This window comes from Apodemus sylvaticus, chromosome 3 (assembly GCF_947179515.1).
Source record: "Apodemus sylvaticus chromosome 3, mApoSyl1.1, whole genome shotgun sequence".
NCBI lineage: Eukaryota > Metazoa > Chordata > Mammalia > Rodentia > Muridae > Apodemus > Apodemus sylvaticus.
Window position 1 is genome coordinate 70,434,034 of NC_067474.1, and position 13,038 is coordinate 70,447,071.

Sequence of the window (13,038 nt, forward strand, 5' to 3'; positions counted from 1 at the left end):
TGGGCAGCTGAATGAATCCAGTCCAAAAACAGAAAAACAGGCACATGTACATAAATAAGAACAATGATAATTATAGCAATAATAATAAGCAAATGGCAGAGACTAGATTACAGAGACATGTTTGATAGCCACCCTTGGTTGTCAAAGCACCTGGAAGAGAAAACCTCAATTGAAGAACTGCTTTCATCAGAGTGCCCTGAGGCTGCCAGTGTGGCGTTTTCTTGATTGCTAAGAGCCGTAGAAGGAACCACTGGGTTAGCACTGGGTACACCAGCATGGGCTATGTAAGCAGGAGCCGAAGACGAGCCCCAGAGCAAGCCGGCAAGCAGCGTTCCTCCACGGTCCCTGCTGCATTCACTTCCTGCTTCCATGGCCCTTCCTCCTCAGGCTGCTTTTGGCCAGTGTTTTATCATAGCACTAGGAAGCAAGCTAGAAGAATGTGTGTGTCATTTTCAGACAAATGAGAATGGTAATGGGGTTACATGCAGAAGAGTGACGAATGGATGGCCACAGAGCCACAAGCCACTATGCAGCTCTGGACATTTATGTGAGTTGTGGCCTTATCTGTAACCTGGGAACATCACCCTGTCAGGTCACAAGGAGGATCAGATAATACACTGACTTAGAAGCAAAGTCCATGGTACCCACGAAAACCTAAAGAGCTGTTTACACAAACCAATCCACCTCTGGAACTCCGGAAACACTGCTGTCCTGGCTAATTTTCTGCTAAAAAGTTTAAGATGAGGCTGACAGATTGTAGGAAAGGACAGTGTTTGGACTCAAGATGTCCTCACTTCCCAACTAATGCCCAAAGCAAAATCGGGGGTCTCATTTAGCCCACCACATACCTGGTACTGTTGTGAGTCTGGCCGATACAACTTCAGAGCTTCTTTATACAAGTTTTTATCTTTTATCAAATTTAAGCATTCTGTGAAATACTCAGGTCCTGAAAAAAATCAGATTTTGGATGTATAATAGCTTTCACTTACACCTATGTTTCCTAAGCAACATTGATGTAGAACTTTTTGTATCTTATCTTATAATCTAGGTTTAAAGAAGACCTGAAGCAGTAATGAACATTAAAAGATAAATAATTTACCAGAAGCCAGGTGGTGGCACAAGCCCAGCACTCAGGAGGCAGAGGCAGGCACATCTTGGAGGACAGCCAATGCCCACCCCCCAACACACACAGTCTCCAAAAAAAAAAAAAAAAAAAAAAAAAAAAAAAAAAAAAACCCAAAAAATACAACCCAAACTAAATAACAAAAACAAAAACCCTTACCACACTTGCTGAGGTGTCCAATAGCCTTTTCATATCGTTTCAAGTACTTGTCTATAGTGAACCGCTGGTAATTAGTTTCCATTTTCTTTAGTGTATTAAGAAATGGAAGATATTCCTTAGGATCCTAGGAAAAAGTTATTACTTGTAATATTTACATAATATAAATTATAATTAAGGCAATAGTATGGAGCAGTATAATTTTAAATGTATATTATACATCAATTATATATCACATAATACATAGAATCAAAGTTTTAGGAAAAAAGAGTATTTTTGGTGTGTTATATTTTGGTGTTATTAGTTTAATTAAACTTGGAATAATGACTAACCTCTACATTTCACAACAGCCTCAGCTCTTTGCACACAGGCTGACACGGTAAACAACAATCTATAGTCTAAGTGACGGTCACCAGTGAACCTAAGTCGCCCATAAGAGAGACAAGCCTAACTCTCGGTGTCCTCAATGACACGGCATACCATGCTAGTACTGTAGCACACATCAAAACAAAGGTAAAATGTCCTGAGACGGATACAAGCCTATGAGGCCCTACCACCTCTTGCTCTGTACCACACCTAGCAAGTTGATTCTTCTTCCTAAAGCGCAGCTTTCTGGGCCAGGGATACAGCTTACTGTAACACAAGAACCTTCAGTTACATCCTCAGAACCCACATAAAAAGCCAGGCATGGGCCTGTTATTCTGGCACAAGGGAAATGGACAGTCAGACCCCTGAGGCCTGCTGGCCAGCTAGCCAACCTAGTCTACTTAGTGAGTCCCAGGTCAGTGAGAGAGGCCGTCTCAAAGACAAGTGAATACATATAGAGCTATAGAGACATTGGGGATTAGCAGTAGCAGTGCTGGAGACTCAAATCCCACCCACTTGTCGCATGAGATAAAGTACCACTGGAAAGAACAGGTCCCACACTAGGATGATTAAATACAATTTCAAAATGGTGCAAAAAAGGCTCAAGTCCACATACCTTTTGTGACTTCTCAGCTACCATGAGGACTAAATTAAAGTCATAGGTCCCAAGAGAATGATTAAATAATTCATTAACATCTACCAGGAGCAGCAGGTATTTCAAAGCCTCCTCTGCACTCACAGTCTCAGGATCAATGGGAATATTTCCTGTCGGTGTTTAAGAAAGAACATGGGGCAGAGCTCAGTCAGTCCAGTGTTTGTCTAGCATACATGAAGCTGTGGGACTGATTCCTACAGCCACATAAAACCAGCTGTGGTGGTGTGTTCCTATAATTCCAGCACTCAAGTGGGAGTTCAAGGTCATCTGTAGCTACATAGTAAGGTTGAGCCACAGTGGGCTACAGGAGTTTACAAAATACAAAACCAAAGGAGGCTGGGAGGGGTGGGGGGATAAAGAAAATAATAAGAAAAGAACATCAGAACAGAGTCACTTGGAGGAAACTCCACAGACCCAGAAACAAAGTAGTAAGATTTTCTGACAGATTGGGATACAAGATGAACACAGGCTTTTGATTCATTCATAAATGCTTAGCACTCAAAATCTTTACATTTGAAAATGGTGAGCAAAGAGGACTATGTTGACTCCATGAGTGGCAACGACCCAGTTATGTCATCTGCCAACAACGAAGGCTGAGTTAAGCACGTCTTGTGCAGGTCTTTACCTTGAAGTTCGTGCACTTTCTGCAGCACAATTTCCAGTTCCGGAGTTGTTTTCTTCACATGAGATGTGAGTATTGACAGACAGAACCTGAGGTAGTAAGTGAAAACCAGAATGACAAGACTAATAAACAGGACGGACACCTTCACATCCTGGGATGTGTATGCCAACAGCACATAGCACCCACTTTCGAGGATTGATGGTCTCCATGGCTGCTCTCATAGCGTCACAGATGAGGTCAAGTTTCTTCCCTTCAGGATGTGTGGACACCTGGACACTCTTAGTGACCGGGGGAGGATACATGGTCTTTGTGACATCTTCTTCCCTAAGAACCAAAGTCTATGAACAGATCACTTTACCAAACAGTGTGGGGATCCAACTACTAATATATACGGGCAGGTTTGTGAGACAGTAAATAAAAAGGGACCTGGAAGTTATTCAAGTAGTGAGGAATCAAACATATCCACCAAAGGCTTACTGAATGATGTTCATAATTTTTGCTCACATTAGCCTAAAACAGGGTACAACCAAGGTGCCCAAGTAATCAGAGATATGATAGGGTTTGAATCATATAATGTGTAAACAGGTGCCAAAACTCACTGGTCGGAGTACTAGACATTCTACAGCAGTTAACTACCCCATATTAAGAGAGTGCTGGGATTACAGGCAGAGGCAGGTGGATTTCTGAGTTTGAGGCCAGCCTGGTCTATGGAATGAGTTCCAGGACAGCCAGGGCTATACAGAGAAACCCTGGGGTGGGGGTAGGGGGTGGGGGGGTGATCTAGCCAATGCTACACAAGGGGATCTTCCAGAGCTAAAGGACTGCTGTCTCTAATTTTCTTTAACATCTGTCTAAAATAGGAAAACAGGTCATCGTTAGCAATAAAGGCACATACAGGACAACAGGAACTACAGAACCTGAGTGTCACTAGAAGTTTTCTCACAGTCAATGTTTCCTATCTTTAAAAAGTTTCATTAAAAGGTTGAAGAAAAATCATCAGAGAAAGGAGCATATTAGATTCCAATCTCATGAGAAGAACAGCTTTAAAGGTAAATCTAAAAGCAAGTCAAGTAACAATTCAGGATCAGAGCTTTAAAACTCGGTTCTAAGATTGATGCTATAGCTGGCGTAGTGGCACAAACCTTTAACCCCAGCACTTAGGAGACAGGTAGGGCAATGGATGTCTGAGTTCAAGGCCCGCCTACAGAGTGAGTTCCAGGATAGCCAGGGCCACACAGAGAAACCTTGTTTTGAAAAAAGAAAAAAACAGGGGCTGGAGAGATGGCTGACAGAGAGCATTGACTGCTCTTCCAAAGGTCCTGAGTTCAAATCCCAGCAACCACATGGTGGCTCACAAAACCCCTCCTGGGCCCTCAGTGCTACAATGATTTTATTCAAAGAGATGTTTGTTCTTTAGCTATATATGTTTGATTTCTTTATCAAGAGACAATACTTAAAATGTGATAATCATGAATTATCAAAATACTTACCTTAGTTCTGTGAAAAACAAGTTTATATGATTTACAGAATCTATTTGTTTTATGAAGGTTTCCACATTTTCAAGAAACACCTATCAAAGAAAGTGTACAAGCATTTTAATTTAGATGACAGTCACACAAGTAAGAAGTTAGAGGACTGGTCAAATGCAAAGTGTACCTTGGGGTTATGATCATGGATCAGATTGAGGTTAATTCTCAGTTTCCTCATGCATTCAAATGCTTCTTTAAACATAAGTCTGTGAGGACAGGAAAAATAGATAAAAAACATATTTCATTAAAAACTAAGTTCCCTATAATGAAATATTTTCATTACAACACAGATTGGCTATAATCCAATTACAGCCCAATTAACAAACTAGTTCTGACTTTCAGTCTGAAGTTACAGAAAGAATGAAAATAACAGGTGATACATTCTTTTCCTGTTAGAATGTTCAAGTATACAACTTGAACACACACAGAGAATAAATACTTACTTGTCCAGCCACTTCCGAATCTGAGCCATGACCAAGCCCCGATGATGAACAACCTCCAGGTTTCCCCTCGGCATCTCAAAATAAAACAAAGCGTCATTAATCAACTGAAGTCATTTAAGCAGCAGGGTATAATTCTTACTTATTTAACTCTTCTAGAAACACCACAATGGTATAAAATGAACAATTAGCAGAATCCACTTGTGCTCAATATTCATCTTGACTTTCAAGCAAGTTTCCCTTTAAACCTTATTGATCAGAGTCTGTCAATCAACACTCCTTTGCATAAAGCCAACAGATAGCCAAGTATGGAGGATTATACTAGTGGCTGAAAAGTACAAAAGAGCCTAAAATGCAGCCTGTAAGTAGTCTGTCTGGCGGTGAACTGAAAGTCTGAAGAGTCGGCTTACCTGCAGTATAAGCTTTGGGTCCTGGGGAACAACTGTAACAATCCGTGAACCCCTTTCCACTTTCCGCAGACTTTCTCCACTGGCCTCATGATTACCGCTCAGACCTGCCTGTAACACTAAAAACACCAGTGGCTAAGGCTGGAGAATGACTACAGAAAACCATGCTCTGTTAGCTGCTGCTGAAGCTGCCCAGTATCTGAAACTCAGTTAACGTAAAGTTCCTCTGCTCTCCCACTCAGCCTCAAGATCCCTGGCCCTTCCAGTGATCTCTCACTCCCCGAAAGGACCCTCTCTTTACAGAGGACTCACGCACACTCACACATAGCTTCTTAAGCAATTGGGGACTATAGGGATTGGAGAACCTTCTCTCTCTCTCTCTCTCTCTCTCTCTCTCTCTCTCTCTCTCTCTCTCTCTCTCTAAGATTCATTTATTTCATGTATGTGAGTACACTGTAATTGTCTTCAGACACACCAGAAGAGGGCATCAGATCCCATTACAGATGGTTGTGAGCCACCATGTGGTTGCTGGGAATTGAACTCAGGACCTCTGGAAGAGCAGTCGGTGCTCTTAACCGCTGAGCCATCTTTCCAGCTCTGGAGAGACTTTTCTATTTCTTAGCATTACTTTCATATTATGGTTATACTAAAGGCAGAAAGAGTTCCTGTTTCCAAGTCAGCAGCAAATAAAATAAACTGATCTTTTAGAATAAATTTCACAGAAGGGTAATATAAAAAAAAAATCTGTGTTAATATACTCCAAGCAGAAGTAGTAATATACTACTCCAGAAGTACAATGGAGGCAGGCACTGAGAAAAGTCATTTCAAAGAACTTAAGAGTATATGAGTTGTATAATAAAACTTCATGAAGAATTTTTTAGAATATGTTACTTGTGTTAGAATTTCCTTTGTGGAGTGTCTGGAAACTGAAACAATGGATTAGAAAAAAATCTTTATTGAAGGGGCGAAAGAGGTGGTGGCTCAAGGGTTAATGGTGTATACTGCTCTTCCAGGTCTCAAGTTCAGAACCTAATACCTATATTAGGCAGCTCTCAACTGCCTGTAATTCCAGCTTCCCAGGATACCTGCACCCATAGGCACATACCCACCAAAGGTGCAGGTACACCTGTGCATACACACATACAATAAAAAAATAAATAAATAAATCTTAAAAAAACAACAACAACAACAACAACAACAAAAAAACACAGTATCAAAGAAAGGACTCTGGTAAACAGCGAAAGTAGGTGAAGAATTTACAAATCATCAAGACCTCAAGATGCTTGAGAAGGAGATACCTCCATTTTGTAAAGGAAAGCTTACTTTTAAGTGAGGCACCACTTAGGGAGAAAACCTGGCAGGTGTGGGAATGGGTTGTCACCAGTAGAAAGTCATCACACACTGCAAATGACGTGATATTTGATGCGACCTGCAACAGGCAACAGGCCCACGGAAAGTTAGCTATCATACTGGGAAGCATTACTGTGAGAAAGATAAACCCAAACCAAGCCTCCATACCTCAGTGTCATTGATGAAAAAGCGACACCTGTCAGTCAGACCAAGGACACATTGCTGCAGAGAAATGAATTTGAAATTATAAGCAACTCGATTCACAAGGTCTTAAACCTATGGTCTTACTGTAGAGTTGTAGTGCTGATTCCCTAAGCCTCTGTAATAGGGACTAGATGCAGACAGCTAAGGCTAGGCTGGGGCCTCACACAGTGAATGCACCACCATTGTCTATTTCATTTCCTTCTCTGACTTCACCTAAAAGTCTGTTGATCTTCCATCCTAGGCCTATTCAGCTGCGGCCTACTCCTCTGGGCAGCAAGAATCACATATTGAACATGATGATTAAAAAACATCAAAAGATTTATCTCCTTTGGGAGGCAGTATGGGCGTTCTCTTTTAATTACCTGATTAAAAAGAAAAGGTGGTGACGACATGCTTTTTCGCTCTACTCTACTGGGCTCTACTCATCTATCATCGCTCCAACCCTTATTCCATCCTAATCCCTTCCAACCCCAACACCAGGTTGGAGAGAAGGAGGGTTAGAGGGAAAATGGGCATAGACCTGCTGATTAGGGCATCGGGTGCCTAGGGGCAAGTCCAGTCTTTGTTGTCACAATGTCCAGCAGCCCAGCAATAACAATCCAGCAAATGCACAGCAGGAACTGGCAGCAGTGACAAGACAGCAACAACATCCACAGTCCTCTGGGGGCTCTCCCTGTTCACAGTTCCCAGAATTAAACAATCTGCAGCTGGCAAAAAATACACTTCCCCTGGAGCACGAGACAATCATAGCTGGCTGCTGTGGGCAAACTGAAGCAGCCCCATATCCCATACCTGGGATCACATCAAAATCAGACTCACATAACAGAACTGAGTTTTTAAAGAAAACAAAACTCTCACTACAAAGCAGTCCTTATTTCTTGTTACTCCCAACATTTGTGTTCACTTATGCCAAGTGAAGAGTGTTGCTGAACAGTATAAATATACTCCTGGTCGGGACAAAGTCAGCCCCTGTTCTGTGCCACCTCAAGTGGGAAGGACAGCACAGACCACAGCTCAAGGCAGAGAACCTGAGCCAGGATGTACAACAGAAGTCTGGGCCTGCAGCATCTCCTATGTGCCGCCCAAGCCTACTCTGCCCATCTTTCTAAACTCAGGGTGTTTCTAGGACTTTCTCCCAGGGCCGCTCTTCCTTTCTAGGAACGGCTTCCCTCCCCATGTCTCAGCACACACACACAGCACTGCCTCCGGAGAGGCTTTCTGAAACAATCGCTGTCATAGCTGTCATACTCTAGTTATCCCAAACACTGCCCAGCTTGCTACCATCATACACTTATGATGTATGGCTGTAAAAAGTGAAGGCTCCTTGCTTCACTCTCCCATCAGAAGGAAGGAGTCCACCTATATTAAAAGAAGGTGTGGTGGTTTGAACGGCCAAGGTTCTTCTCAGTTGGTGGAACTGTTTGAGAAGGATTAGGAGGCGTGGCCTTGTTTGACAAGCTGTGTCAGTGAAGGGCAAGTTTTGCAGTTTCCAAAGCCACGGCTATTCCCGGTTAGTACTCTGCCATTTCGTGGTTGTCTCAGCAGATACGCTCTCGGCCTCTGTCCAGCACCATACCTGCCAGCTTACTTCCATACCGCCATCATGAGATCATGGAATTGTGAGCTTCTGAATTAACTATTTTCTTTTGTAAGTTTCATGGTGTCTTACCATAGCAACTGAAAAGTAACTAAGACAAAGTTGCTTTGTTTTCTGACTACTGTATCCTACAATTCATCTCAAATATAAACGCTAATATTTGTGATGACAACCTGTCAAATATTACTCTTCAGATTGTGTGCTTTCTGGGGTATTTCATAAGGTTTTGAATATTCTGTAAATGAGAGGTGAAATCTGCCAATTACATGTATTATCTCCCTCAAGCCTCTCCTCTCTGGAAGACTGATTTTTCCCTTTTCTAAATGAAGAAGTTAGGGGTCAAGAGAAGATGATAACTTCTTGTTACTGCCTTGGGATTTAGTGGAGACCCAGGTCCAGTTACAAGACCCGCACTTTTCTACCCAGTGCCCTCAGTCACTAACTATTCTCCAAGATGAGTTTCCCTGCCCTATGTTTATTCACCTTTCCTCCAATTGTGGCTACTTCCATCTGTGTGCATGGATGAGCAAATCGGACAGGGAATCCTTCAGAGTTCTTCCAGGGTTCCACAGCCAGAGAAGGTGACTCTGTTGTGAGATTGGCAAATTTAGTTTACAAATAGCTCATAAGCTCTTTCCTGTGAGGCATTGAAAAAGACAAAATGAACAACATCCCCACCACACCCACCAAAAGAAAAACCAGCACCAGAATACACCAAAACACTTGGAGTGAGATTTGGATTACTCTGCACTCATTAGGATGCTCCAAACAGGAACAGACTAAACCTGCCAATCTATTCTGTGGCATCAAATGCTAGGGTAATTAGAAGGCTTAGTCATTGGGTTGAGGTGCAACTCAATTATACAGTGCTTGCCAAGTGGGCATGAAGCCCTGGGCTGCAACCCTGGCATGGCAAGCAAGCAAACTAACAATCAAGTGAAGTAACTCAGATCTGTGAAGACAAGCACTGCACATTTTCTCTTATATGCAGTCAATGAACTTCAAAATAATAATAATAATAATAATAACAAAAAGTTGAAAATAAAAAATCCCCAATAATCAAGCCGTGTTGACAAGATATTAACAAGTATACAGTCTCAAGAATTATTTATTTATAAGTCTCCTTTCCTAAAATTCTGATACTCACCCCAAAGATACTTGAGTAGCTGGCCATCAGCCAGCTGTACTGCTAATGATTTGGTCTTAGAACAGCAACATAAACCAATGACAACTCCATCCACTGTCACAGATGAACTAAAGCAAAAAACAAATACAAATAGCAGGGGAGGTAAGTAGAAGAGATAACCTTTCTTTAAAAATGGAGGAATTTCTCTGCTTTTGCTATAGTGAAAGCTAACAATACCTTCTGGAGACAAACCGCCTATGTCAATGTAATACATACATACTTTGCAAACACAGTGGAAGAATCACAGATAGTGACAGAGATGAAGAAGGTTACCAGATACCAACATAATCTTCCAGAGCCAGTAAGCTAGTCTAGCTGTGGGAACAGCACTCCTAGACCGAGGGCTCCTCATTATAATGTAGCACAGTTTACTGCTTGCCTCATGTACTCTTAATATATAAACGGCCTCAGCTATGCCCAGGGGCCCTATGACCGCTCAGCTACTTAGAAAGCTGAGGCAAGAGAATTCCAAGTTCCAGAGGAGTTTGGGCTACAAAGTGAATTAAATGCCAGCCTGGACTATTAAGTAAAACTTTGTCTCAAATTTATATAAGTAAGAACAGTGAGAGGTGCTAGAGAGATAATGCAGAGGTTTAGAGCACTGGATAGTATTCCAAAGGACCTAGGTTCTGTTCCTAGTACCCACATGGTTGATCAAAACCATCTCCAACTCCAGTTCCAGGAAATCTAAAGCCTTCTTCTGACCTTCATGAGCAGCACATTTACATGATGTCCACACACACTTTACACCCATAAACAAACATAAACATTACTAATCCATGCAAAGGTTAGCATTAGCGTAAGACTAAGCAGTCAGTCTTCCACTGGAAGCCTGTAACACTCTAGAAAGCTTGCCAGAAACTTTATACTACAACATGGGGCTTGCATGACAAAGAAGACTCTTCAGTAGTCTGACACTGTTAAAGACCCAGATAAAGTCATGATTCAAACAAGCTCAGGCCTAGGGAATGGGGAACCAGAAAAGAAAGACGCTTTCTAGTGGCAAATGAAGCCACACACACAGAAAATGAGTGCCAAGTTTAATGTCACTACTTAAAAATACTTAAAATGTATTATGTAATGCCAGGCGGTGGTGGCGCACCCCTGTAATCCCAGCACTCTGGGAGTCAGAGGCAGGCGGATTTCTGAGTTCGAGGCAGTGTAGGCCAGTATGGTCTACAGAGTGTTCCAGGACAGCCAGGGCTATACAGAGAAACCCTGTCTCAAAAAAACCAAATCCAAACAACAACAACAAAAAATGTATTATGTAGATAAACTTTCTTTAATACATTGGCCAGGAGACTTGACCACAGTGATTACCTATTAAAATCAATTCTAATACTTATGACAGCTTGTACTGTTTTGCATACCTGACAGCATTTAGACTCCTTTTCACTACTTGAACAGATTGATCTACTGTTTAAACATGGCTCAAAACTATATCTAGGCCTCTTGCTGTGTCTAACCAGGAAGTTGCTTCTCCTCCCTAATCCTGCCCTGTGTTCATACACACAATGGATAACTGCATTTCCAATTCCACAAACTGAACACATGGATGAACCGTGACACCTGACATCCAGCTGTCCTTGCTCCTCATCCACCTCAGAGCGGGCCACAGTCAAACGGTGAATGATGGACTGTGGGCTGGAGTGACTGTGGCTTACAGCCAGGAAAGCATCATCTTCAATCCAGGTGAGGAAGCTCAACCGCAGTGCGTTTACTTCTTCATCTTCTTCCTTGTCCCCAAACTGAATCCTGTTGCAAATATTAAAGAACATCGAAGCAGAGAATAAAGCTTTAAATCATGAAACTTCTAAGACCTTTCCTTTAAAAGGAAGAATATAAAGTCATTATTATTTGCAGAAACCAAACCTGAGCTCCAGCCCTGAACATCTGTATCAACTACCACCCATAAAATTCCCTGATATTTAAGGGCAGTGGACAAGGAGACAGAACAGCGCTGGTGGGTAGGAAAAATGCTGTCGAATAATATTGTCCTCTGAACAAGACATGGCTGACGCAATCCTAAGTTCACAGCAGCACTGGGGACCTGTATAGGCATCCACACCCCCGTCTTGCTGTGGAGTCACTGGAGTTTCTCTTTTGAGGATGTTCCAACAGGAAGGAATCCCACAGTCCAGTGAATAGTTCCATACTCATACATATATGGACAGCACAAAGTAAATTATTTACAAAAAAAGAAATAGGATTAAGTTTGGGGTGGGAAAGGCAAAGTAGGAGTTGGAGAAGGGAAATGGGAGATAGATATGAATATGTCATTGAATACATGCATGAAAGTCTCAAGAATAAGGAAAAAAAGCATGCTAATACCAAATATCAGAACCCTCTAAAACAATGTTTGTCTGACTGGAGAACAACAGATTATTCTAAATCAACCTTCACATACCCTAAGATCTTTAAACTTGAAGAGCATCTTTCTGAAAATAACTATGTAAGAAAACTCCCCACTCTTGTGCCTAAACTAATGAACCACAGAGCCCTCCCAACACTCAACACTCAAACCAGATGCCAGAGGCCAGCCTCAGGAGTCGGGACCCTTCACTGGGCACCTTTCATGAAAACAACTAATAAGGTGGGGACAGCCTCCTTGCTTCCAACACTTGCCTGATCTAGGCACTATTTTGTCATCTAATGAAGGGAAATCCTATCCTTGGGGTCCAGTGGCAAATCAGCAGTAGCCACTTAAGAAGCTGGTCCAGAGCATGATCTGCCTCTCAGCCAGCTCTCCCTCAACACTGTCTCCACTGCACACAGCTTGGCCAGAGCCCTCACCACACACGCATCCCGGCTCTGCTTCTCACCAGCTTTCTCCCAATATTTTCCCAATCCCAACCAGTTCTATCCTAAGGATCAAAATGAAGACGTGTATACTTAGGATATCTTTTCTGAACGACTAAGATTTTCTTCCTCTTCATTTTTTAAAAATATATTATAACCCACAACTGTGTGAACTGTGGGTTAGGATCACATAGGGTCACATTACTGCATGTGAAAACCACAAAAATAAATGAATGAATGAATGAAGGAAGGAAGGAAGGAAGGAAGGAAGGAAGGAAGGAAGAAGGAAGGAAGGAAGGGTTAAGATAGAAAGAAGGAAGAAAAGAAAAGAAAGGAGTACGATTCTATGTGTACCGAGGAACTGGGGCTGCTATTTTTATGTGTCTATCTGCCCCGAGTGTTCACTGCAAGCTAGGGGACAACTTATCCTCAACGACACCATTCATCTCCTCTGAGTCAGGATCTCTCACTGGCGTCAAGCTTACCCATCAGAATAGACCCTCTTTCCTTCCTAGAATAGACCCTACCCAGCACTCGCATTTACATGCACATGCCACCAAGCCTGGCCTTTTTTTATGTAGTTTCTGGGAACCAAACTCATGTC

At 42.2% G+C, this 13,038-nt stretch overlaps 1 protein-coding gene across 1 annotated transcript in view; it reads right to left on the reverse strand.

Moving 5' to 3' along the window:
- Elp1 (elongator acetyltransferase complex subunit 1) overlaps positions 1-13,038 on the reverse strand; it is a 54,512-nt gene that overhangs the window by 18,750 nt on the left and 22,724 nt on the right. Inside the window, exons 14-27 of the mRNA XM_052176517.1 lie at positions 11,205-11,390; positions 9,597-9,703; positions 8,933-9,036; positions 6,817-6,870; positions 6,622-6,727; positions 5,302-5,417; positions 4,895-4,968; positions 4,579-4,657; positions 4,413-4,492; positions 3,109-3,246; positions 2,926-3,011; positions 2,262-2,410; positions 1,283-1,406; positions 849-946 (exon numbers count right to left, since the gene is read on the reverse strand). Coding sequence (XP_052032477.1) covers positions 849-946; positions 1,283-1,406; positions 2,262-2,410; positions 2,926-3,011; positions 3,109-3,246; positions 4,413-4,492; positions 4,579-4,657; positions 4,895-4,968; positions 5,302-5,417; positions 6,622-6,727; positions 6,817-6,870; positions 8,933-9,036; positions 9,597-9,703; positions 11,205-11,390 — 1,501 coding nt within the window. The remainder of the gene's footprint in view (positions 1-848; positions 947-1,282; positions 1,407-2,261; positions 2,411-2,925; positions 3,012-3,108; positions 3,247-4,412; positions 4,493-4,578; positions 4,658-4,894; positions 4,969-5,301; positions 5,418-6,621; positions 6,728-6,816; positions 6,871-8,932; positions 9,037-9,596; positions 9,704-11,204; positions 11,391-13,038) is intronic.